The 24672-nt window shown below is 43.0% G+C and overlaps 1 protein-coding gene across 5 annotated transcripts in view; it reads right to left on the bottom strand.

Annotated features, from left to right (window-relative positions):
* The window catches only part of Dgkg (diacylglycerol kinase gamma), a 153838-nt gene that overhangs the window by 6390 nt on the left and 122776 nt on the right, over window positions 1-24672 (bottom strand). For all 5 annotated transcript variants that reach the window (XM_026389347.2, XM_026389349.2, XM_026389350.2 and 2 more), the window contains 2 exons: window positions 8289-8409; window positions 5421-5481 (listed from right to left, as the gene is read on the bottom strand). In XM_026389347.2, the coding sequence (XP_026245132.2) occupies window positions 5421-5481; window positions 8289-8409 (182 nt within the window). The remainder of the gene's footprint in view (window positions 1-5420; window positions 5482-8288; window positions 8410-24672) is intronic.

The raw sequence follows: 24672 nt of genomic DNA, 5'->3' as shown, positions 1-24672 counted from the left end.
ATACACATATCACCTACAAATGATGTCAGGTTTTGCTCTTTTTCAAATAGTTATATTTCTTTTCAACTTCATATACATTGCATTGACTACAACTTCCAAACAACATTAGCATACATATCTTATCCATGATCTTGTCTATTGTTTTATTAGAAAGTAAAATAAATGTATATTGGTTAAAAATATCTAGATATATACATATTTGGCACTGAGAATTAAACCCATGGGCACTCTGATTTTAAAAGATTAAAAATCAGAAATGTTGGGCTGGGGATGTGGCTCAAGCGGTAGCGCGCTCGCCTGGCATGCGTGCGGCCCGGGTTCGATCCTCAGCACAAACAAAGGTGTTGTGTCCGCCGAAAACTAAAAAATAAATATTAAAATTCTCTCTCTCTCTTTCTCTAAAAAAAAAATCACAAATGTTGAATATAATTGAATAGCTTTGGGTCATCTATCTAAACTAATAGAAGACTTCCTTTATTCCTTTAAAATGCTTTGAGGTGGGTTGGGGGTATGGCTTAGTTACAGAGTGCTTGACTAGTAGTATGTGTGAGGCACTGGGTTCGAGTCTCAGCACTGCATATAAACAAATAATTGGAATAAAGGTCCATCAACAACTAAAAAATATATATTAAAAAAATATGCTCTGAGGAGCGAATGATTCTTTCAAAATATTGTTTAGTTCTATCTATCAACATGTGTACTAGCATTTTTATATCACATTCATACCTGAGATTTGTCTGTAGTTTTCTGTTTTTAAATATAATTTTTGTTAGGTGATTGTATCTGTCTCCATTTCACACAATGGAGTGGATAGCTTTCTGTCTTTGTATGCACTCTGGGATACTTTACCTAAATACACATATTTCCTAATAGAGTTCAACAGTAAGGGTATTTGAGATCATTTTATATGTAATTCTTTGAAAGCATTTCCCATTTTTTTAATGGTTACCAAAATTTTCCTTCATTTTGTAAAGATGTTCATAGTCATTAGAATTAAGGTGATTAGCTGGTGGTGCATGCCTGTAATGCCAGTGACTTGGGAGGCTGAGGCAGGAGGATCACAAGTTCAAAGCCAGCCTCAGCAACTTAGTGAGGCCCTAAGCAACTTAGTGATACCATGTGTCTAAATAAAATATAAAAAAGGGCTCAGTGGTTGAGCACCCCTGTGTTCAATCCCTAGTGCCAAAAAAAGGGTGATTATACACATTATTTTTAAATAGAGCCATTCCCCCATTTATAGTTAGATTTTATATTACATTGATTATTTTTTTACATTTGAATATCTCTGCTCTCTGATTTTTCTTTTTTAAAAATTAGATTTTCAAATGTTTGACATGTTTAAGGAGTTAGTACTAGGCTTTATTTTCTTTTTTCCCATACCAGGGACTGAACGAAGGGGCACTCAACCACTAAGCCATATCCCAGCCCTTTATATATTTTATTTAGAGATAGGGTCTTGCTAAGTTTCTTAGGGCCTCACTCAGTTGGTGAGGCTGGCTTTGAACTTGTGAGCCTCCTGTGTCGGCCTCCCAAATTGCTGGGATTACAAGGTGTGTGCTCCAGCACCCGTTGGTTTTCCTATTTTAAAAATTATTTAATTTCCATTTTTATCTTGTCATTTTCTTTCTTCTGCTTTTCTTAATTTTGTTGTATTATTGTTATTCTAATTTGGGGACTATTCATCATATTTTTTCTTTTTATATGATAAAAGTAGATGAGGCTTTGAATTTACTACCAGATATAGTTTAGGCTATGTTCTATAAGGTTTGAACAATAGCCTTCTTATTTTTATAATTTTTTTTTGATAGTTAATAATGAAATCCGATAGATTATTATTCTTTAGAAGAATTTTAAGTTTCCGAAAGACTGGATTTTGTTTGTTCATTTAATCCTCTATTAGTAATCTCCAGCTTTATTGCTTTTTGATCAAAGAAAATGACCTTCATAATTTCTGTTCCTGGATTTCATAGTTTTTTTGGGGCGAGGGGGGGTGGGATGCTGGTAAACTAGTTTGTGATCTATTTGGCATATAATCTATCTATCCTTGAAAAAATATCTCATTTAAATTATAGGTTACAGAGTTATTTTATTCAAATTATCTATTACTTATTTTAGCTATTTTAACTTAGAGACAAACAAATGTTTTAAATTGTCTTAATAACTTTATTGCTATCAATTTCTCCTTATATATTTTTTCTTAGCAGCATATATTTTAATTCTGTGGTTAAATATCTAAGATTTTAGGACCACTATATCTCGTAATTGAGTTTCTTTGTTTTGAGAAAGGCTCTCATTATGTTTCTCATGATGTTCTCAAACTTGTGGGCTCAAGTGATTCTCTCACCTCAGCTTCCTGAGTAGCCTTACAGCACCCTGCCCCAATTTTTTTCAATGTATTTTCTAATCAAATAAATAATGTCTTTTGTTATTCCATTTAATGTTTTTGGCATGTTGGAAACATCAATAGTTCTTATATTTAATTTTTCTACACTTGATAAAGGATGTGTGTGTGTGTGTGTGTGTGTGTGTGTGTGTGTGTGTGTATCCTTTTGTTTTAGGTATATCTGTTGTAGGGAAATTCATTTGGATTTTATTTTATTTTATTGTGGTACTGGGGGTTGAACCCAGAGCTTTGCACATGTTAGACAAGCACTCCACCACTGAGCTACATCCCCTACCCTTTTTGTATTTTATTTTGAGACAGGGAATTGCTAAGTTGCTGAGGCTGGCCTAGAACTTTCAATCTTCCTGCCTTGGCCTCCAGAATCATGGGGATTACAGGTGTGTACTATGGTATTTGACTTGGATGTTAATTTTCAACCCAAAGTAAAGATATTAGTCTATTAATAGGGGACCTTAACCTTTTTTTTAAAAAATCAATATTGATATATTTAATCTTAATCTCTTTCATCTTACTTCAAAAAAATTTAAATGTTATCTGGTTTCTATGTTTTGCTATATTGATAGGGCTTTTCTATTTTAAATTCTCTCAGCTTTGAAAGTGGTATGCTCTGTTTTTAGTTTCATTAGTGCATATCTAGTTATTAAATTTTCTTTCTGATTTATATATTTAATTATTAAAGTAAAAAGAGACAATGAGAAATTGAGCATAATTTTACTATCCTTTTAACAATGTCATCCATGTTCTTTTTTTTACTATGACCCTAGGTTTGGGATGCAGGTTATTAATGTTTACATTATGCATCTTCTCTTTGAGGAATGTTTCACTCTCTGCATTCATGAGCATGACCATATTTGTTTTTTAGACTGAATTTCAACTTAACCTGTTTTAAAGAGCCAAAATTTCTTTTGTGCTATGATGTTCTCATGTTAAATCACTTCTTTGCTGGTGTGTGCCTTCAAGAAAACATTTCAACAAGGGATGCATTTGTTTGAACCTTTCAATTTTCAGAATGACTTTGTTATCCTTTGTTATGAACTCAACTGTGTCCCCCTCAAATTACAATGTTGAAGCTCTCACCCCCAGAGTAACTATATTTGTACACATGGCCTTTAAGCAGGTAACTAATGTTAAATGAGGTCACAAGGATGGGGCCCCAATCCAATAAAACTGGTGTCCTTATGAGAAGAGGAAGAGATGACAGAGTAAGCACAGAGGAAAGGCTGTATCAAGATACAGGCAGCTGCTGCAAGTCAGGGAGAGACACCCCAACAGAAATCAACCTGCCTGTAACTTAACCTTGGCTTTCCAAACTCCACAACTTCGAGAAAGTACATTTCTGTCATTTAACGCACCTGTTCATGGTATTCTGCTGGGGCCACTGGAGCAGACTAACATGTTTTCACACATGGATTTCTGGACTTCACACCATACCATCACAGAATCACTATTGTTTTCATAGTGAGCTGAGCTTGCTCAAGGGTTAAGAGTGGCATGGAGGGAGCACGGGGATTGGGATGGGGATGGGAGACGTGTTTGGCTATTAAAAAAAAAAAAACAGTCTTGGATTCAGAGGAATGACAACTCAGTTTTCAGATATCATTGAACCAAGTGAGAAAGGGTTTAATTTCTTTCTTTTTTTTTTTCTTTCCTTCTTTTTTCTTCAGGAGGAATCAGGAAAAGCCTGAATAAATTGTTTTAAACTTAACTTCAGGACTAGGGATATAGTTCAGTTGGTAGAGTATTTGCTTCGCATGCACAAGGCCCTGGGTTCAATCCCCAGCACCACCAAAAAACAAAACAAAACAACAACAAAAAAACTCAACTCCATCATAATAATAAATAGTAAATTTCCCTCTATCCTTTCCATTCCAGCAAGGTGGGATACTATTATTGCTATTATTAGTTTTTGCTATGTGATTTCATCTTTTTTGTTAGTCTTCATAAGACTGAGGCAAGATTGTGCAAAGAACGTTCTATTTTTGTAGAAATTTCTATTTTAAACCTTTCCAGGAGATGCTATTTCTTTTCAGTTGGCTCATGAAAACCCTCTCTCTAGAAGAAGACGACAACCCAATGTTCTGAAGGGCTCAAAAGGGGTTACCAAGGTATCTGAGGAAGCTTAGAAACACATGTTTTGTCTTTCCTGAGAGTTGCATATTTGTGATCATACTGAGGTTAATAATAGCCCAACAGAGGCCCTGAAGACCGGGACAATGCTTTCTCTTCCCCTATGAAATTTCCAACTGTCTCCAGTGGAGAATGAACCAAGAAGGAAGGAGGCCTGGCTCATGCAGAAGTGCTGCATGGAGAGCTCCCGGGGGGCGGGGGGGTACAGCCAGGGAAGGGGGCTGTTCCCTCTGTTCATTTGTGGTGCCCTTTATTGATCATTCGATGCATTATTGTGCAGCTATTACATATCAGGCACTCTGCTAGGAGTTAGGTGACCATGCCATAAACAAAGTAGGTAACTTGTAGGTGACCTTTTGGTGGAGTTTCCAGGAAGGTCCTCAAGGTGGTAGGTGCACCTGTGGGGAAGCACACCTGTGCACTGTCACTATGAGGATTTTCCCCACTGGTCACAAAGACTGGGTGGAAGTCCCAGGGTAAGAGTGCAGATTGAGCTTCTACCTAAGAGTCTTTTTAACAATCAGACCTTCCTGCCAGCAGGACAATCCCCAGATAAGTTCCCTGCCACTGGGACAGTTCAAGCTGAGGCTGTCAAGGTACCATGGGTGAAGCCTCAAGATTTGTCATGTAGATCTGTAACCTTCTTGGAGATGGGTCTGTATCTTGTTCTGTTTTGTATCTGGTGCCTCACAGTGCCTGGCGCACAGCAGGCATTCAGTAAATGTTTGGCAGGTGATGAGTGGATGGGTGAATAAAGTGGAAAAGGGCTACACTAGGTCTTCCAAGGTCCCCTCATCTCTGAGATGCAGTGATTTCATATCAAGTCATTGCCCAAATGGGGGTCAAAAATCAAGCTCACACCCCTGTCTCCAAGGCTGGCAAAACTCACCGTGCAACATGGCTGCATCCAGGGCTCTCCATCCACTTGCATGGGCAGCAGCTTGTTAGTCCTAGAATCCCGAAAACCAAGATAACACAGTGAGCTTCTCAGAGCTGGAGAATCAGTGTGGTTCCCATAGGGGAAAAAGAAGTGGGAAGACCTTTATTGGTCCACCTACCAGTGGTTTTCTAAGACTCTCTGAAGCAACTTGTTAAAATGGAACCCTGAGCTCCACTCAGGGATTTTTTTGGCAGGTCTGGGGCCAGATGAGGAGATCCTCACTTTAAGAAGCACTAGTGGGTGATTGTGTTGCCTTGGTCATAGGAACCCACTTTGAGAAACATTGAGATGCATGAGAAATAAAAGCCACAGAAGTCTAGGAAACAGTGGCCAGAAACAGAGCAGAACCAATGCTAGGTAGTAGACCCTCCTCAGTCCAGCAGTCAACCAGAGGGCCAGCACTGCATGCCAAAAAACCCTGCTCTGGAAATGGAAAGACCTGGTTTCTATGCTGAGTGAGTGGTTGCATAATGTCCATGAGGTAACGTCTCCAAGCTGCACAGGACACAGCTCAGGCCTGAGTGTGTATTGCCTTGTATTTGATCCTGAACAACAATATGATCTGGGGTTGCCATGGAATGTGGATCTGGCTTAACTGGAACAAAGGCATCCAGGAATACAGTTCCCAAGGATAGAAGTAGAGAGAGGATAGAGGTAGGTGGGGGTGGGGGTTAGGGGGAGTGTTGCTTTCTTGCTTAGCACAAGGCTTTTTTGGTATATAGATTCTTTTTTATTTTGTGGGGGTGGGTTCCAGGGATTTAACTCAGGGACCCTCAGTCACTGAGCCACATCCCGAGCCCTATTTTGTATTTTATTTAGAGACAGGGTCTCACTGAGTTGCTTTGCTGAGGCTGGCTTTGAACTTGAGATCCTCCTGGCTCAGCCTCCTGAGCTGCTGGGATTAGAGGCATATACCACCACCACCGTGCCCGGTGATTCTTGAAAGACAGATATGAGATCCTCTCACTTATCCTGTAAGGCTCTGAACTCAAACTCCATTACCTTTGGGAGGAAAGGTGGCCCTTTGGAGGCCATTGGTTGGGGTGATGAGATCAGATAACCCCCACTCTCTAGGAAGGCCTCACCTGGATTTGGCATCTGTCTTGTTTTTGAAATTAGGAAATGAGAGGGGCAAAGGCATTTTGGTGTAACGACTCTCTGACTGGCATTGAGGGTATTTAATAATAAAAACAATAGATATAACAGTAAAAACAAATAGTCAGCCTGTAACCCCAGTGGATCAAGAGGCTGAGACAGGAAGATTGTGAATTCAAAGCCAGCCTCAGCAAAAGCGAAGCATTAAGCAACTCAGTGAGACCCTGTCTCTAAATAAGGTATAAAATAGGGCTGGGGATGTGACTCAGTGGTCAAGTGCCCCGAGTTCCATCCCTGGTACCCCTGTTTGCCACTCCTCCCAAAAATAATCTGAGGAAAGAGTGGCATTTTGGCACTTAGGGTTTAAGAAAGGGGCTGGGAAATGCGTAGGAGGATGGGGGCTCCTGTCTTGCCCTCTCTGTTTCTATCTGGAAATAGATCCACTAAATATGAAGAAAACCTTCACACTTTTTTATTCTCCAGGGATCACGTATTCTCAGTGGTCTACATAAGTCATGACCTCGATGAGTTGACAGACTGGACCCACTCAGTATTAGAGACCCAGAGAAGGGACAGGGCTAGAGAGACTAGTCTGGAAAACAGGGTTCCCAATAGGACAACAGCTCAAAAGAGGGGTAAATCTCTGGGGTAACAGAAAGGGAAGACAAAGATAAGCAGGAAGAAAAGGGGAAAGTGTGGGGCGGGTTGTGGCTCAGCAGTAGAGCGCTCGCCTAGCACGGCGGGATCCGGGTTCGATCCTCAGCACCACATAAAAATAAAGGCATTGTGTTGTGTCCATCTACACTTAAAAAAATAAATATTAAAAAAAAGAAAAGGGGAAAATGGAACAGACCCTCAGCTAAGAAAATCAGGGAAGCAGCAGAGAGATTCAAGGTAGGGCTACCATCAGAGTTCCCCCAAATGTGCTCTGATGACACTCGCCCAAGGGGTTCTGGGAGGAAAAAAATCAAAGACCTTTGGGAAACCCTGCATGCTGTGACCCCTCTAGGACATGCCTGGGCAATACTAATAGATCTGATTGTAACAAGTGAGTGAAAAAAGGAAAGAAACAAAGACTTTTGAAATAATCCGATGGGGAAGAAATATCAGGAAAAAAATGTGAATAGTTGCATTGATCAAACGGAGGTAACTGAAATCAGAGGATCCCTTCTAGTAGACCCCATATCTTCCAGACCCTGCAGTGGCAGGCTGAGTGGCCCACACCCTGAAAAGCTGTTATCGTCTTAGTCAATTATGACCAGTTTGCTGATGGCGATGGTTTCGCGTGCAGAGGTGTACAGGAAATAGCATTTCCAAGGCCACTATCCAACACAGCAGAGCAGAGCAGGGCACCTGGTTTTTATCAGCGTGCTTCCTGGCATAAATCTAACATTTTAATTTGTAAAGATAAAAAAGGTAAAGAATTGGACCTCTGGTTCTTTGGACTTCATAATCTTGTATTCCTGTTTAGAGAATTTCACCAGGACATTTTAAGAAAACAGCCAACTGGTTTTGTGGTGAACCCTCTAGGTGCTGTCTTGGATGGTAGCCTCCTATCCTGTATGGAGAATGGTCTACAAAGATGTTCTTTACAAACAGATCCAAGCTTCTGTCCTCCACTTTCCCTGCTCTGAAATCCAGAAATAGCTTCCTCATTATTATCTGCAACAATGTTTAGAAAGATGAGGAGACTTGGAGGCCGTAGGATGACAAGGAGCGTACCTGATGGTGACAGAGGAACACTGGGCCAACCTCCTGCCCGCACTCTTCAGGCCGGTGTAGATCTGCCCCATCTCCATGGCTCCCTCAAGCCCCACCACTTCAAGGAGCTGGTCACTGAGGTCTGCAGGGTGAGAGAGCAAAAGCAGGACATATGCCTCTGTTTGTTTCTCAGACTGGCTCAAGCCAGAAGGTCCCTAGATGGCCAACCCAGATCTGTCAGCATCCCTTCATCTCCACCAAGTGGCTTTCTTATACTTGCTCCACTTTCTCCAAAGGTCAATAAATGTACCCTTTCATAAGCAAAAGCCCAGTTCTAGTGTAAAGAGGTTTGGATACAGAACACGTATTTGCATCCAGTGGATAGGTGGGTGTATCATGAGGCCTCTTCAAATGTTGAGTGACATAGAGGATGAACCAGCTATTTCTGAGATAATCTTCAACGCCACCAGCAGCAGAAAAAGATACATTGACTTGGGACCAGGAGAGAAGAAATGTTGGTCAAGGCCATTATCTACTCTTTTCTTAATGTCTGAACAACATCTTGGCCTTCTTGACAAGGGGTGATGGTTAATTAACCTCAAATTTGGCCTGTGGTAAGCCACCCGTGAGCCAAACCTTCTTGGACATCCTTAGGAAAATCAGTGACTTCTTTGAGGACACCAGGTACCTAATCCAAGCCAAGGAAAAAAATATTTCACCTATACCAGATTACTGTGGACCCAGAATGAAAAGGAGGGGTAGAAAACCCGTCTCAGGCTCAGAGCCACCCAGGATCAGTGGCCTCCTGTGGTGGTGGCAGTTGCTTCCGATTCAGAATCTGGAAGTGGTCCATTTTGTCACAGTTCCTGAGGCTTGGCTTTTGCTTCCCAATTTCCCTTGCGAAAGCATGACAGGACTGATGTTGGATATTGATATTGACTCACTTTACAATGCAACTTTTATGTATTTAAAACAGAAACAAAATTAAAAAGCAGGGTTTTAAAAAGCTTCTATTCCTTTGCCTACCCAGGTAAAAGTACCTTTCTCACAGGTTGTAACTCACCACCCATCGGCTATTAATATTCTCAGACCAGAAAACTGTATGAGGCTTTTGTTTATTGAACGGATGGTTTCTGTCCTCTGAAGTGCCTTCTGATAAGTTGGAACAGTGTTTAAGATTGGAGAGGAGATATTTGGGTTGGTCTTTATTCTTTTGTTTGGAAGACTATTGTTTAAAAAACATGGTCTTGATGGATGTATTTCTAATGGAGGCAGCTAAACAAAGCAGGGGGCTGACCACAGATGTGTCAGCATTGCACAGTTTAAACTCCTGATGATCACTAATGGACATCAGCTGCCAGGAGATACACAAACTATAGTAGTCTTTCTGAGACAGGTACTTAGCTTTCTCCTCTATATCCATCGACACTCCACTTGCCTTCCCAATTACTCCTTACCACACCTCCATGAAAAGATGCTGTCTCCTTAAGCTCTCCATCTCATTTGGATTTGGGACAAGAAGCCATAAAAGGGCAATGTTTGTTCAGGAGAATGCTCCAGGCTCTCTGAAGGAGTTTGGAGCTAATAAACAATGAATGTCTAAACCTCTAGTCACTTAATTAGTTCCCTTCTTACCAAAGAGGGTAGAATAACCATTGGATAGTTTTAGCCTACTGTGCTAATCTAATAGTGTCTGTGAAAACAACATGGGCAGTGGATGAGAGGGTTGGGGGAGGAGAGAGAGGAGGGGGAGGAGGCAGGAAGGGGAGGAGGCAGGAGGAAGAAAGAAATGAATAGAGTGCTTCTAGGGGTGAGGAGGGTGGGGGAGTTATGTTGGGGTAGGAGAGAAGGAGAACTTTTTAGAAGTTTCTCTAGGGGCAGAGACAGATGTCTTAAAAATGCTGCTCTTTGTACCAGCATTTGGTATCTGACAGTGCTGTGATAGTTCAATGTTTTCCCTCCTTGAAACATTCCGTGGTAACAAAATGTTCTAAGAAGCAGGGGACTTAATAGACTCAAGCATTTCAGCTTTACAATGTCTTGGTCTTTTAACAAATTTTCCTGTTGAATGGCTTTAAAGTTGTTATCACTTCCCACACATTACCTTGTAGCTCTCACTTCCCACACATTACCTTGCTTCTTAGCTCAAGAGGAGAAGTAATGAAGGCTGAGCTCATCAGCAGGAGTGGGTGGGTGAGGGCAGGGGCTTACACAGATGTGTGACCCAGGAGAGAACTCAGGGGAAGGGGCTAGGATCTTGCTATATTTTCCCCCACTCTGCCTTTGGATTTGTGCTCTGAGAATCTTCCCTGGCATAAAGAGGCAAGAATGACTCCAGTCTGCTGGGTGAAGCAAGATCCAATTGCTCTAATCCTTCTTTACTATTGCCTAGCTGATCCTACTTTCAACTTTTTACAAAGAAATTGTTAGTTAAACCCATTTAACTTTGTTTTCCAAACTTACTAAATAACAAGACCCTTCTTTTTATGTGCTACCTATACATAGCTCATGGTAGTAAATTTTTTGTTTATTTGCAATATATTTTTGGAAATTCTGGCATCACCTAATCCTCTTACTTCCTTTATCACAGTGATATTTAGGTGCACATTAACTCTGGTGTTAAAATGAAAAGAACAGGGTGGTTAGGGATGTAGTTCAGTGGTAGAGTGCTTGTCTAGCATGTATGAGGCCCTGGGTTGGATCCCTAATGCCAAGAAAGAAAGAAAGAAGGCCAGATGTGGTGGCACACGCCTCTAATGCCAGCAACTCTAGAGGTTCAGGTTGGAGGATCACAAGTTCAAAGCCAGCCTCAGCAACTTAGGAAGGCTTTGTTTCAAAAAAATGTGGATGTGGATATGCTGCTCAGTGATTAAGCCCTCCTGGTTTCAATGCCCAGTACCAAAAAAAAAAAAAAAAAAAAAAAAAAAGGAACAGAATGAAGTTAGTGTCTAGGCACACTACAGTTAGTGTTAGGACCCAGAATCCAGGGTTGAAACAGCTGGTATACCAGGTGTCTTTTTTCCCATAGGCACCAATAATTCTGAATATGATTTTGGCAATTTACATCCTTTCCATATTGTCTTTATACTACTCATCTTGTTAGTGTTTAATTTAGATATACCTTAGTATAACAGAAATTCATTCACTCACTCATTCATTCAACAGTTGTAAAATATCAACCAAGTTCCAGAAATTATGTTAAGAATTGGTGATACAAAATGTTCTCCTTTTGAAGGATTCTTGGCCAAGAAAGAGAAATAGAATTAGGTGTAAAAATGCCATAATTGAATTGTGGGAACAAGGAAGCCCAAGTGGCTGATTACAACTGGACAAGGTATAGAAGGTAGGTGTCACAGATATTTAAAAAAGATGTTGAAGGCTGAATGCCAAGGTAGTTTGCTGGGTTGAGAAGAGGAAAGAAGGAGGGTATTCTAGGAATAGGATTAATGGTCATGTGTGGGGCTGGACAAGCGCAGGTTGGAGAAAAAATTAATTTAGTAATAATCCTATTTGGCAATTTCATTAGAAAATATATATTTAAATTTTTTTTTCCCTAAGGAGAATTACTGTCCAGAGACTCTTTTTGGCCAGAGCTAGAGAAAAGGGTCTCCAGGCCAAGCTTAGACAACCATAGAGCTAGGCCCTTCAACATGGTTCTTGTTATTCTTTGGTAAGAAAGCTTTGCTCAGTGTTTTGTATACGACACTTAATATAAACTCTCCAGGAAAGAGAGAAGATTAGGTATGGCAAAGCAGAGGAGGGAGACTATGGAAGCAAAGGAGAAACACCAAGGTCAATAATATAAGTTCCGATTCAGCCCATTTGATTCAGCCTCCACTATACAATTTTAGAAATACAAATTTGATCATGTCATTTTATACCAAAAATCCTCAGTGGCACGGAGCAGTACACCAAATGCTGGGCAAGAGGAGAAACAATTTGCATTCCTTAAACTGATGATATAAATCAGGAGAAGATCTTTTAGAAAGATTTTGGCCAATTATAATGAGTCTAAACTTTTCAGACTGTTTAATTCATGATTTTTCTTTCCTGGGATTTATGGTAAATCATTGACAGAACCCAAGTTTGTACAAATACATACACTGTGTCATCATAAAAATTATAAAATTGTAAAATCTCCTCCCCCATTTCCGCTGGTATGGGATCAGTTAAATAAATGATATGGTATGGAATTGGAATTTTTTGCTGTCATTAAAATATTTACAAAGTTTCAATAATATTAAATATATTTATGTTACACGGTTAAGTGGGAAGTTAGGATATAAGTTTACCTATATAGCATGTTCTTGACTAGGTAAGAATGTACATGGAAGGAAAGAACTCATCCCAGCAAAATTGTAACAGAGGTGTGTTCTGAATTAAAAGAAAGTAAAGGTGATTGCTATTTTCTTTTTTATGCTTTCTTCTGAGGTGTTTCCTACTCTCTTTAAGTGTACATAAATATTATAACTTAAAAAATCATTGAAGAAACCGACCAGTTATTTTTCATGGTAATAAAGGCCAAGTGTCATGAAGCATCTCTGGATTACCATGCCTGGAGTTTGCTTTAGATACTTGTCACATTCTCCCTGGTAGATATGATCAAAGAAAGAACAAGGGAATCGTGGCTCATTGTGGGCAGGAGATAGGTGCCATTATTGTGCTACAGAGTCTGGTTGAGTAGAGAAGGAAATGAAGAATGAATGAAAAAGGAGAAGATAAGTAGAAATTTGAGAAGTTCTAGAACAGGGGTAGGGAGATGGTGGGAAAGAGAAGGTTGGGAAGAGGAGCTATGAACAGTGCCAACTGATGACAGATTCCACTTGTGGCCCCAATAATGAGCAGCTGAAAAGGACGGCAGTGATGAGGATCAGAGTATTGGAGAAATGAACCTAGATCAGTGGTTCCTAACTTTGCTGTGTGTGAGGGTTACCTGGGAGCTTTTAAAAACAACAATGCCCAGGTTGCACCCTAAAGCAGTTAACTAGAATGTGTGGGCATGGGAGCCAAGCATCAGAAATTGTTTTCAAGATCCCTGGGTAATTCCAAACTGCAGCACAGTTTGGGACCACTGGGCTGTGATTGGCCTGTTGGCTTCTCAGAGCTAAGTTCTCAGAGTGTAGCTGCACCATCATCTGGGAACTTGTCAGAGATGCAAACTCTTGGGCCCCACCCCAGACCTCCTGAATCAGATGCTGGGGGTGGGGGTTGACTTTAGCAATCTGTTCTAACAAGCCCTCTGGAAGATTCTAAGATACATTCAAGTTCCAAGAACTTGAGCCCGAGGCAATAAAGCTGCCCAAAATGTATGCAGGAGTTACCGTGAAGAATACAAGTAAATTACTGCCTGATAGCTTTGATCTAGAGCTTCCTCAGTTGAAAATCAGGAACTAAACATTTAGGGATGAGATTTAAATGGCAGAGTAGTATGTGAAAGTGCCCCACACGGTGTAGGTACTCAAAATATATTCGTTTCACTCCATTTTCTCCACCTTCACTCCAACAACTCCTAACCATCTGCTTATTTACCTTCTTTAAGCAATGTATAAGAGTCCCCAAACCATAACATTTTCATTAGACTTAAAAACATTTTCATAAGTCTTCAATGTTCCTCACAGTTTTTCACTTCCACCCAGAGGCTGGAAATTCTCCTAAGAACAACTGTCAGATTGGATTAGGGTCCATCTCAACGGCCTCATTTTTACTTAACTGCCTCTTTAAAGGCCTTTCTACCAATACAGCCACATTCTCCATTGATTTGGATTAGATTGAGTGGGCATCTCACTTGGTTGGATTTTTCCTTCTTTCATCTCTTCCCTGACTTTGATCCCTTTTCTACTTATTTTATGCCAATGCTCCATCTTGTTCTTATTCCTCAGTCCAGTCCCCTGTTGGGAGGAGGGACCAGAAGTCAACACTGACAGGTAAAGGCTGGAAAAACACCTGTATTTAAGTGGCACATCTGACTGTCCACTCCTTCCTTCAAACCTTTTGGTATCTCTGGAAGCCAAAGAGACCATATCTGAGTCTAAGACCAAGGTGCCAGCCGAGTATAGAGGCACACACCTGGAATCCCAGAGACTTGGGAAGCTAAAGCAGGAGAATTAAAAGTTTGAGGCCAGGGCTCAGTTGGTAGAGTGCTTGCCTTGCATGCACAAGGCCCTGGGTTCAATCTCCAGCACCATGAAAAAGAAAAACAAAACAAAAAACAGGGGCTGGAGTTGTTGTTCAGTGGTAGAGCACTTGATTCTCAGCTCCTCACGTAAATAAATAAAAATAAATAAATATTCATCAAAAAATAAAAAAAAAAAAACTATTTAAAAACAAAAACAAAAGTTTGAGGCCAGCCTCAGTAATTTAGCGAGGCCCTCAACCACTTAGTGAGACCCTGTATCAAAATAAAAAAATAAGGGCTGAGGATGTGGCTCAAGTGGTAGTGTGCTCGCCTGGCATGAGTGTGGCCCGGGTTCGATCTTCAGCACCACGTACAAACAAAGATGTTGTGTCCGCCAATAACTAAAAAATAAATATTAAAAAATAAAAATAAAAATAAATAAATAAATAAAAGGGCTGGGGATGTGGCTCAGTGGTTAAACACCCCTGGGTTCAATCCCTGGTATAGAAAAAAAGTATCAAGGTGCAAAGGATTGGTGTCTTCTAAGACCTTCCCTTGCTCACTCTCTTTCTGCCTCTTACATGGATGTCCCTCTGTGCACGTGTGCACACATCCCTAGTGCATCTCAATTTGTGTACAGATTTTATCTTCTTCGAAAAACACCAGTCAGATTGAATTGACCCCAATGGTCTCATTATTACAATCACCTTCTGAAAGACCCTGTCTACAAATACAGTCACACTCCAGGTCTCAGGGTCTAAGGCTTCATTCTATGAATCTGGGGAGTGACCCAATTCTGTCCATAAGAGAGATAATAATAAAACCTACTTCACTGGGTTATTTTGAGAACAAAAGAGATAAAGAGTGTGAAGGTGTTCTGTAAACAGAAATGTCTGTGATCATTGCTACTGAGGAGCTGGTGTGTGCTGGAGGTGTGTGGAACCTTGTTATCCTCCTCGGAAGGAAAAGACACAACTCTCTGCAGTGGGGCTGGGTCAGTCCCCACAGTCTAGACAGGTGAGCGATTGCTGGCAGGCCTCCCTGTAGACTGGGCCCGCCAAGGCTGCATTGGGCATTGCCTCAGGCTCCTCTCTTGCCTCCAAATTTCCATGGACATGGGCCATGTGCCCTTGGCAGCACAGGCACCCGAAGTCCAACAAAGCCAGGCACTGATCAGCTCTTCTAAGCGCTCTGCTGGGATTGGTCACACAGATGAAACACTGCTCTTGGCTAAAGCACAATTTAGAAACACTGCAGTCTGAAAAGGCCCAGGTTGGAGAACTGGAAAGAACCCCAAAGACTGTTTCCTGATCTTTTGCAGGGGAGGCGGCTCTGGGGTTCCTTGGGCATAAAAAGGAAGGGAGACTGTAACTGGCCAAACTGGATCCCTCTTGCCACCATGTTCCCATCTGGCTCTCAAGGCAGCAGGCCCTCAGGTATCCCAACCATAACTAACCTGAAGAATAATTTGCAACTAATGCTTCCTTTAGAGATCCTGGGGCAGGCACAAGGACAGAGGCAGAGGGCCCCTTGCTGGCAACAAACAGGCCGATGGGTTCCTTCCTTGGCACCCTTACAACACTTTGTAAAGCAAAGAGTGTGAGCCCTGGACAGACTTGGATCTGAATCCTATTCCTAGGCCACTCACTGGTCACTTGGGGGAAATTGCTTAACTTCTCTGAATCTGTCCTTTATATGAATGTAGAGATAATCACTCACTGACAGGGTCGATGTGAGTTTAGAAGTGATGCCATCAGTGCCCGGGCTGGATCCCACTGGAGCTGCATGGGGAAGGCCGCCAGGAAACAGTTGCTGTCATTGTGATTTTATGTTTCCTTAGAAAGGGATGTCCTCAGGAAGTTCTGTCTTTGCTACATGGGGTGAGTGCATGGCCTTCCGTAGATGGTAATTAATGTAACTCCCCGAAGGTAACAGAGAAGGAGGAGGAGGAGGGCATGGGGGAGGAGGGATGGGTAGGACAAGGAGGAGAGGGCTCTCAGGAAGAGAAAAAGCAGAGACATTGTAAAGGTCAAAAGACACTGAGATGTTGAGATGTTGAGATGACTGCCCCTCCTAGCAAGTGAAGTGCCCCTACTTTTTTTTTTTTAATCAAAAACATGAAGAAAGCCCAGTCATTTGCTTGAAAAATGAGTTCCTTACTTTCTGTGCTGCTGCTGCGTGTGTGTGTGTGTGTGTGTGTGTGTGTGTGTGTGTGTGTGTTGTGGTGGGGGGTGGGGTTGTTCCTGAGAGAAGCAAGGAGCAGAGTGGGTTCTGGAAAACTTTTATGCATGGATTTAATATCCCTGGTCCTGCTGGGCATCGACTCTTTGTTGCATGGGAACTAAGGTTTCTTCTCCTCTCAGGGGCAAGGCTTAAAGGTGACCTGAGGGCTTCAAGTGGGCTTTGACTCTGCATGATCCTGCTGCAGACAGGTAGGAAGCAGAAGCAGCCAAGAGTTTTCTGGGGAGAGAGCAACGGCAGAGATGGAGAGAGAGGGAACCCACGGCTGACTCTGCCGGCAGGGGCTGGAATTTTGGACTCTGTTTTGGCTTTGTCTAGTCATGTGACCTTGAGCAAATACAACCCCTTCCCTCCTCAGGGCCTCAGTTTCCCTCCACTGGGGGTAAACATACTCTATCATTAAGGGTATTTGAGTTTTTCCAGCCAAGGTGGGGGTTGGTTTCCTGACTGTCTGGGTTGAGAGCAGATTGGCAGCAGTCCTCCCGCTGAGCAGAAGACTGAACACTCGGTGCAATCTTACACGGAGGGAGGCCTGCTTGTGTGGGAGTGGGCTGGGAAAGTTGTGACCCCCACCCCATTCCATGTGGCTTCATCCTCTGGGGTTGGCCAGGCCTCTGATGAAGGAGCAGAATATGGGGGAGGAGGGCTTCTAAACCTCTGTGGAGGAGAGTCAGGTGCTTCAGAAGGGAGGGTGTGTGTGTCTAAAGAGCTGCATGGTAGAAAATTTCTCAGGAAGAAAGGCTCTGCTGGATATGGCTGTGCACCAAGGGTCTGATTTCATCATGCCTGTGGGAGAATCCAAGGGTGAGATGTCTGGTGAGGCTCGGAGGCTGTGGAGCTACAGGAATTTGACCTGGTGGTTCCAGTGAGGACAACTGCTGGGCACAGACTCTGGGGCAGGTCTGGAGCTTGGCAAAGTTTTTATTTGTTTTTGATTCTTATGGCAACACTGTTGGAAACTACTATCTCAACATAAAAACAAACCTCGAAGTCCAGGGAGGCCAAGAATCTTGCCTAATATCACACATTTGGTGTGGGGTAAAGCCAGAATTCAAACCCAGACTGTCTGACTCAAAGAAGAGACTCAGATTAAAGGTCAGGAGGCAGAGACAAAGTGCCTTAGGGTGATAGGACATCTGCAGAGTGGGAGGTGAGTGTGGAGTGGGGTGAGCCTGTTCTCCACTCCTCTCAGGAAGATATTCTGGCAACGTGATCTTAAAAGGAAGGTTGAGTTCTTTGGCTTGAAGATAAAATGCTAGCTGATGTGTTATCTGGAATTACTTTACCCACTCAGCTGAAGAAGCTTCAATCCCAGGTATAGTGTATATAATAAATCAATTAGTGATGCACTTTCCAATTCAACTTAAATCTGATCGTCAGGCAGAGCTTATATATACACTGCAGGGATCTGACCAAATCAATCATAGGTCAAAGATAACACTCCCCTGATAATAGCATTAATCCATTCACGAGGGTGGGACCTTAATGACCTAAGCACCTAACACCAGCATCTCGCATTAGACCCCGCTTCCTAATACTGTTATAATGGCAATTAAATCCCAGCATGAGTTTTGGCAAGGATAAATATTCAAACCATAGGGACCACTGAGAGACTCTTTATAGTTTAGAATAATGAGGCCCAGAGAAGTTAACTGATCTGTTCAAGGTCACATTAATTGGTAGATCTGGGACTATAGCCCAAGTGCTAGTTTCCAAACCTAGGAATTTTTTTCTGTTCCTATACACAGTACCTTCCCCTACCTCTCCATTTCTGGCTGATCCTGATTCAACAACTGGAGAAATACCTGTGATGAGTCTCCTATGACTCTCTGGGGTTAGTGGGTACACGCACCAAAATGGGAAGAGATTGTGTTGGCAGTGTACTGGAGGTAGAAAGAAACATAGGTCCCTACTGAAGGCATCCATTCTGCCAACAGGAGGCTCTGGCAATAGGGTGTGCCTTAGCCGGGGAGGCTGGCAGAAGGCTGAACTTGCGCACCAAAGAAACAGAGATTCTATTGGGTGCTTTGTGGGGAGAGAGGAATTGATATCCAGGCAGCAGTATCCTCTTTGTCTATCCCTCACTTACTGATGTCTTCTGTCCTTTCTTCCTTTTGGACCATCGACTCCCAAATCAAATCCTTAGAATTGTCAATGTGCATTCTGCATTAGCCTCCTAGGATTCACAGGATTGTGCACAAACTCTATGCCATTACTCAACAGTCCGTCTTCCTAGTCTTCTGAACTTGCACCACTTCTGGGGGCTAGTGTCCCAGCCCATCCTCCATTTTTTTCTCATTCACTCTCTTTCAAATCCTTTCCAGCTCTAACTACTAGCACACATACATTCTAACTTGTTCATTCATTCAATCAAATATTTGGTTGCTTATGAGGTACATGGCACAGTCCTCAGTAACTGGGGATTGAGTTCTAAAGGAGAAACACGTTTTCTTAAAACTCACGCTCCTATGGTGTGCACTGACTCTCTTACTCCACTGGCCTGTATTAACAATTGGTAGGCACTACCTGAGGCCCATTCCACAGCAAAACACTATGCTGGCCACAAGCGGATTGTGAACTTATTGAGCACTGGACCACGTGGTATTCAGGCTTCATCTCTGCAGCACCTGGGGCATCTTAGGGTACTTAAAAACAGGTGTGAGTCTGGCTCTATTACACTATTTGTGTGATTTCAGTCTAATCCCTTAACTCCACTGAACCTCAGACATAAAATGAATTAAATAATTAAATATGCAATAGTTTTGTCCCATAACTAGGTATTTAATGAACAATACCAGTACTCATTTGTTGGTTGATTAAGAAGATTAAATACTTCTAGGGACTGAATAGCAGTCCCAAATTCATATTTGAAGCCCTGGCTCCCAATTTGGGGACCTTTGGAAGGTAATTAAGTCCTGAGGATGAAGCTCTTGTGAAAGGGATTAGTGCCCTTATAAGAGACAGAGATGATCCTTCTGTGTGAGTATGCAGGAAAAGAGTCTGCTTACAAACAAGGAAGCAGGCCCTCCCCAAGAACCAAATTGGCATTTTGATTTTGGACTTCTCAGCTAGCAGAACTGTGAGAAATCAATTTCTGTGGTTTAAGTCACTTAGTTTATGGTAGCCCAAACTGACTTAAGACAAAAATTTTTTTGCGGGGCTGGGGTTGTGGCTCAAGCGGTAGCACGCTCGCCTGGCATGCATGCGACCCAGGTTCGATCCTCAGCACCATATACAAACAAAGATGTTGTGTCCGCTGAAAACTAAAAAACCAAAAATAATATTAAGAAAATTAAAAAAAAAAATTTGCGGGGTTGGGGGAGTACCAGGGATTGATTGAACTCAGGGACATTCAACCACTGAGCCACATCCCCAGCCCTTTTTTGAATTTTATTTAGAGATAGGGTCTCACTGAGTTGGGCTAGCTATGAACTCAAGATCCTCCTGCTTCAGCCCTCCAGAGCCACTGGGATTGTAGACGTGCCCAACGTGACAAACATTTGTTGCATAAAACAGAAACAGACCAAAGAGAAACCCAGTATTCAGACGGCAGAAATTGTGGCCAGAATGGTGTTTTGCCATGGGACAGATCTAGGAGGTGCCCAATGTTAAATGCACCAAGAGCTGCTATAGGGGAACAGGGACTGGCTTGAGAACCAAGAGCAGGCAAGCAGAAGAGGGAAAACTGAGGTGTCTAGTCCTGCTAAGGAGCCTAGTCTAGAATTTTCTTCTTTATGTGAAAAGTGGAAGCTTCCTTGGCTCTGTGGTTCTATTTTGAGCAGCAGACCTCCGGAGGCAGGAATAAAATTGGAGCTCACTCTGGCTTGAACCTGTGTGAGCAAGTTTCCCTCTGCAGGTGGTGAGTAGCCTCCTGAGGCACTTTTCAACCAAGTCCGCCCCTCCCTGGGCTTGGAGAGGGGTGTGGGGGGAGGAGGAGACACAGCTGGAGTTGCAGTCCTTTTCATTCATAAGTCAGCAGGGGAAGAATGCCCCACTGCTTCCCTTAGATTCTCAGTGAATTTTGAGTTGGGTCAGGGCCAGCCAGAAATGGGGAGGTTGGGGTGGGGTCAGGGCGGGTACTCTGGTGTGTGTAGAAGAAATTCCATGTGTGGAATACTAGGATTTGGGCTCTAGTCCCAGCTCTACCAACTGACCTGGGATAGGTCAATTAAAACCTGCCTGGGCTTCATTTTTCTGATCTATAAAATTTCTTTCTTGGTATTCTTAGGTAGTGTAGCCAGGCCCAACAGCACAGTGTTTCTCATATGTCAGTGTCCACCGGCCACTGGGGGATCTTGTGGAAATGCAGAATCTACTCTGTGGGCCTTGGGAGTTCACATTTTGACATACACCCTGGCAAAGCCTGTGCTCCTGGTTCACAGGCCATTTGAAGATCTAGTGCAAGAATTGGTCAATCATGGGTTGAGGACCAAATCCAGCCTGCTACTTGTCTTTATCAATAAAGTTTTATTGGAATACAGCCTTTCCCATTCATTTATAGATTGTCTAGAGCTGCTTTCATGCTAAGTGAACAGAGTTGGGTAGATGCATCAAAGACTGTATGGTACACAAAACCTAATTATTTTAATAGTTACTATAGAAAATAAGTCCAAGGACGTTTTTCCTAAGCTTTTGTCATTTAAAGGCCCAGTCCTCAGCCAGAGTGAAGGAACACAAAAGGAGCTGCACCTGACTGGCACCTGATGCCACCCTAATGGGTCAGCTGATCCCATTACAACAAATTCCCTATTCGCATTCCTGTCCCAGAGGGACCCCATTACAATGAACCCCAGGAATCACCCTCCTAATGCACCTTTCACTAAGCCTAAATAACCCAGACCCTTGCTTCAGCCCTATGCGCCAGGTTCCACCAATTAACTCAGCCGCTGAATCCTGAATAAAGCAAAGCTTGCTGACCTGAGGTTTGCTTCCCATCTCTTGCCTTCATGAGTGTCCATCATTTGTGCTAACATATTCCTTTACAGAAAAATTTTGCTGGCTCCTGCTTGAGAGGTCTGAGGACTGTTCTGAGCTAAAAGACCTGTGTTTCAGTCTGGATGTGGCCATGGGCAAGCCTCTTCATCTTGCAGGTTCTCTTTCCTTATCTCGAGGACAAAATGATCTCCAAATCTTTGAGAGGCCTATGACTCTGGTGTTTCAATACTACATAGAAAACATCACCGTTTCTATAGTAACTGGCATCTGAGAACCATTTCGTGTGGCCTTCATTTGGAAGCTGTAAAAACATACCTGGCCTAACCCTGCAGAGTCTAGCAGGGCAGCTCCTGCCTGATGCCAGGAGATGTCTGTGGAAACAGACCACAGCTACTGCTTGATGTAGAGTTAGCCGGGATCAAGAGGGGCTTCAGGGAAGGGGAGAGGGAGGATGGGAGGAATTCCTCTCCCCCAACCCCCCGCCGAGTTGCCACATAGGCTGATGCTGGCAGAGAGGCACTGGGATATGACATGCCAGCATTGCTCACACAAATTCCATTTTGCTGCTAGATCAACTCAAAAAAATTCCCTAACTCACCGCTCCATGTGCTCCTGACTGGGTGCTTTTGGTCAATTAATATTTGTAAGCCCCTTTGAGGTCTCAGGGACTGGCAGGCACAGGGGTACAGAAGCACTGTGACATCTGAGCTCCATTAGGAGCTCACAGTCTGGTGAAAAGACACCTCGTGAGGGGAAATGCATGACCCTGGGTCTTTAGCCTGATCCACAGGGAACATGTGGCTGTGGGGGAGCTAGTGGGGGATAGGAGAGGGAGAGGGTTTGTAAAGAGGGAGGGGATGATGACAAGTTTGGGGCATATTGATTACAGTGTGGGCTGCTTGACGGACTGAATGACCAAGCTGTGACTTCCGATGAAAAGCAAAGCAACCTCTCTATAGGTCTGCAAATATTTAGCAGTAATGACACGCATGTTGCCATGGTTACTTCCCAGCATTGAGGGGAGTTCTAGTGTGTACCCCCAGACCCCTGAGACTTTTTAGGAGTCACTTGCCTTGCTCTGTCTCAATCCACAGGAGAGACCTGGGCAGAGCGACCTCTGCTAAGTGCACAACTTAGGAACATTTTAATTTTCTCTCAACCCCAAAGGGTATTGGCTAACTATTGCTCCCTATATGACCTCATTGCATGGGAAAATTGGGAACAACCCTGGACAGCTCCTGAACCCCCAAGAGCACCTTCTGTTATGGCTTTATAAAAGTGACAAGAAAGTCACAAGAAGCAATGAACCGGGCTGGGGATGTGGCTCAAACGGTAGCGCGCTCGCCTGGCATGCGTGCGGCCAGGGTTCGATCCTCAGCACCACATACAAACAAAGATGTTGTGTCTGCCGAGAACTAAAAAATAAATATTAAAAAAATTAAAAAAAAAAAAAAAGAAGCAATGAACCCTTGTGCTCAAAATTATTTGGGGTGTCTCAGCTGAGCTCTCTCTCCTTCTCTGCTGTGGAGTGTGATACTGAGAGATGCTTGGTTGGCATCCCATTCCCTTGCTTTAGGATTGAGGGTATAGTTCATGCAATTTTTAAAACCTGCGTGGGCACAGAGTGCAGGTGATAGAACTACACGACCTTGCAAAGTAGCTTTGCTTAGAGTCAATGGGCTTTGCAATGGGAAGGTTTCCCCCTTTCCAGACAGAGCTTCCACATCTGGGAGGGCAGATCTGTTAGCTGCAGGCATGTGCCTGGAGAATACCCGTGTCAGTTGGTTTGTGCCAGGTTAGTGTGGCCACAGGCTACCTGCAAGCTACACATAGGCTGGCTGGCCTTGCCGTTCCTGGGTAGCCATGTGACTCTTCTTAGCACTTACCACAGTCCCTAATCATATGCCTATCTATGGAATTATTTTATTAAAGCCAGGCTTTGACATTTATTTCCCTGTGGTTACAGGGGAGCCCTGTTTACCAAACCTGATGCCTGGCATTTGTTAGGTACTTCCTAAGTATGTATTGAATGATCTGACAGAAAACCTGTTTATACCACTGGGAAAATGACTCAAAGTGAACCCTATACCCAAAGTGTCTGTCTCCTTGTCTTTGCTGAAGAACAATTGCAAACATTATTTAGTGACAGTCTAGGGAGATGCTGCCCTACTGGTTTAGAATTGTGTTCAGGACACTCATTTGCAGTTCAAACAGGATGACAAGAAATGACATCTGTGGTAACCAGAGGGGCCAGGTGCGGGGAGCACAGCATGGAGGCTGGCTTCAGCAGGTGTGAAGCATCTACATTTTGGGCTGGAGCCACAGAGGAACAATGGCAGAGCTCCCAGGTTCACTCAACCTCCTGGGGACTGGTCCAGCTTAGGGCTTCACCTGGATTCAAGGCGTGGCTCCCTCTGGCTTCACCTTACTTCTCTGGACAGCAGCTCAGGAGTCACCCCCACCCTGGCAGCAACACCAGACACACTTGAGTGCAGTGCCAGTTAAAGAGCCCTAGGATTACAGGCTGTTCTAGCCACTGGTAGTTTATGGTTATTCTAGACCAATTCCCATAGCAGAAGTCAAAAGAGTAAAGTTCTAAATGGGGTCACATGCTAATTATCAAACAATAATTCTGTTGATTAAGAGCTCATCAAGTTCCAGGCACTCTTCTAAGTTCTCTACAAGGATGATCTCATTTAACCCTCAAAACAATGCTGAATTGTTCCACGTGGTAAATGTTGAAGAGACCTGGAGAGGGTCCTGGCTTATTCCATGTTCTGTAGCTTGCAGGGAGGCCTGGGGCTTGAACTCTCAGTGGTGAGTCCCTTCCTCACTCAGACTCTCAATTGCAGGTCCTTTGAGCTCTATCTGAATTACTTATGAGAAGACGGTTAGCGTATCTTACTCATCAAATGAGTTTCTAATGGCTCCGTGAAACTGAAGCCAGATTTAAAATTAGGTAGTCAGTGTAGTTAGGTAAATCGGGTCTAATATTGAGTGAAATCTAAAATGGAGGCCATGTTGAGAATGAATTCGGGAAAAGTTGAGCAACTCTCGGAATGTTAATGAAGTCCAGGAAACAGCCCCCAACAGATTTGAAGATAGCCTATCCCA

This window comes from Urocitellus parryii, chromosome 2 (assembly GCF_045843805.1).
Source record: "Urocitellus parryii isolate mUroPar1 chromosome 2, mUroPar1.hap1, whole genome shotgun sequence".
Classification (NCBI taxonomy): domain Eukaryota; kingdom Metazoa; phylum Chordata; class Mammalia; order Rodentia; family Sciuridae; genus Urocitellus; species Urocitellus parryii.
The sequence above is the reverse complement of the archived record's forward strand: the minus strand, read 5'-3'. Positions and strand labels throughout refer to the sequence as shown.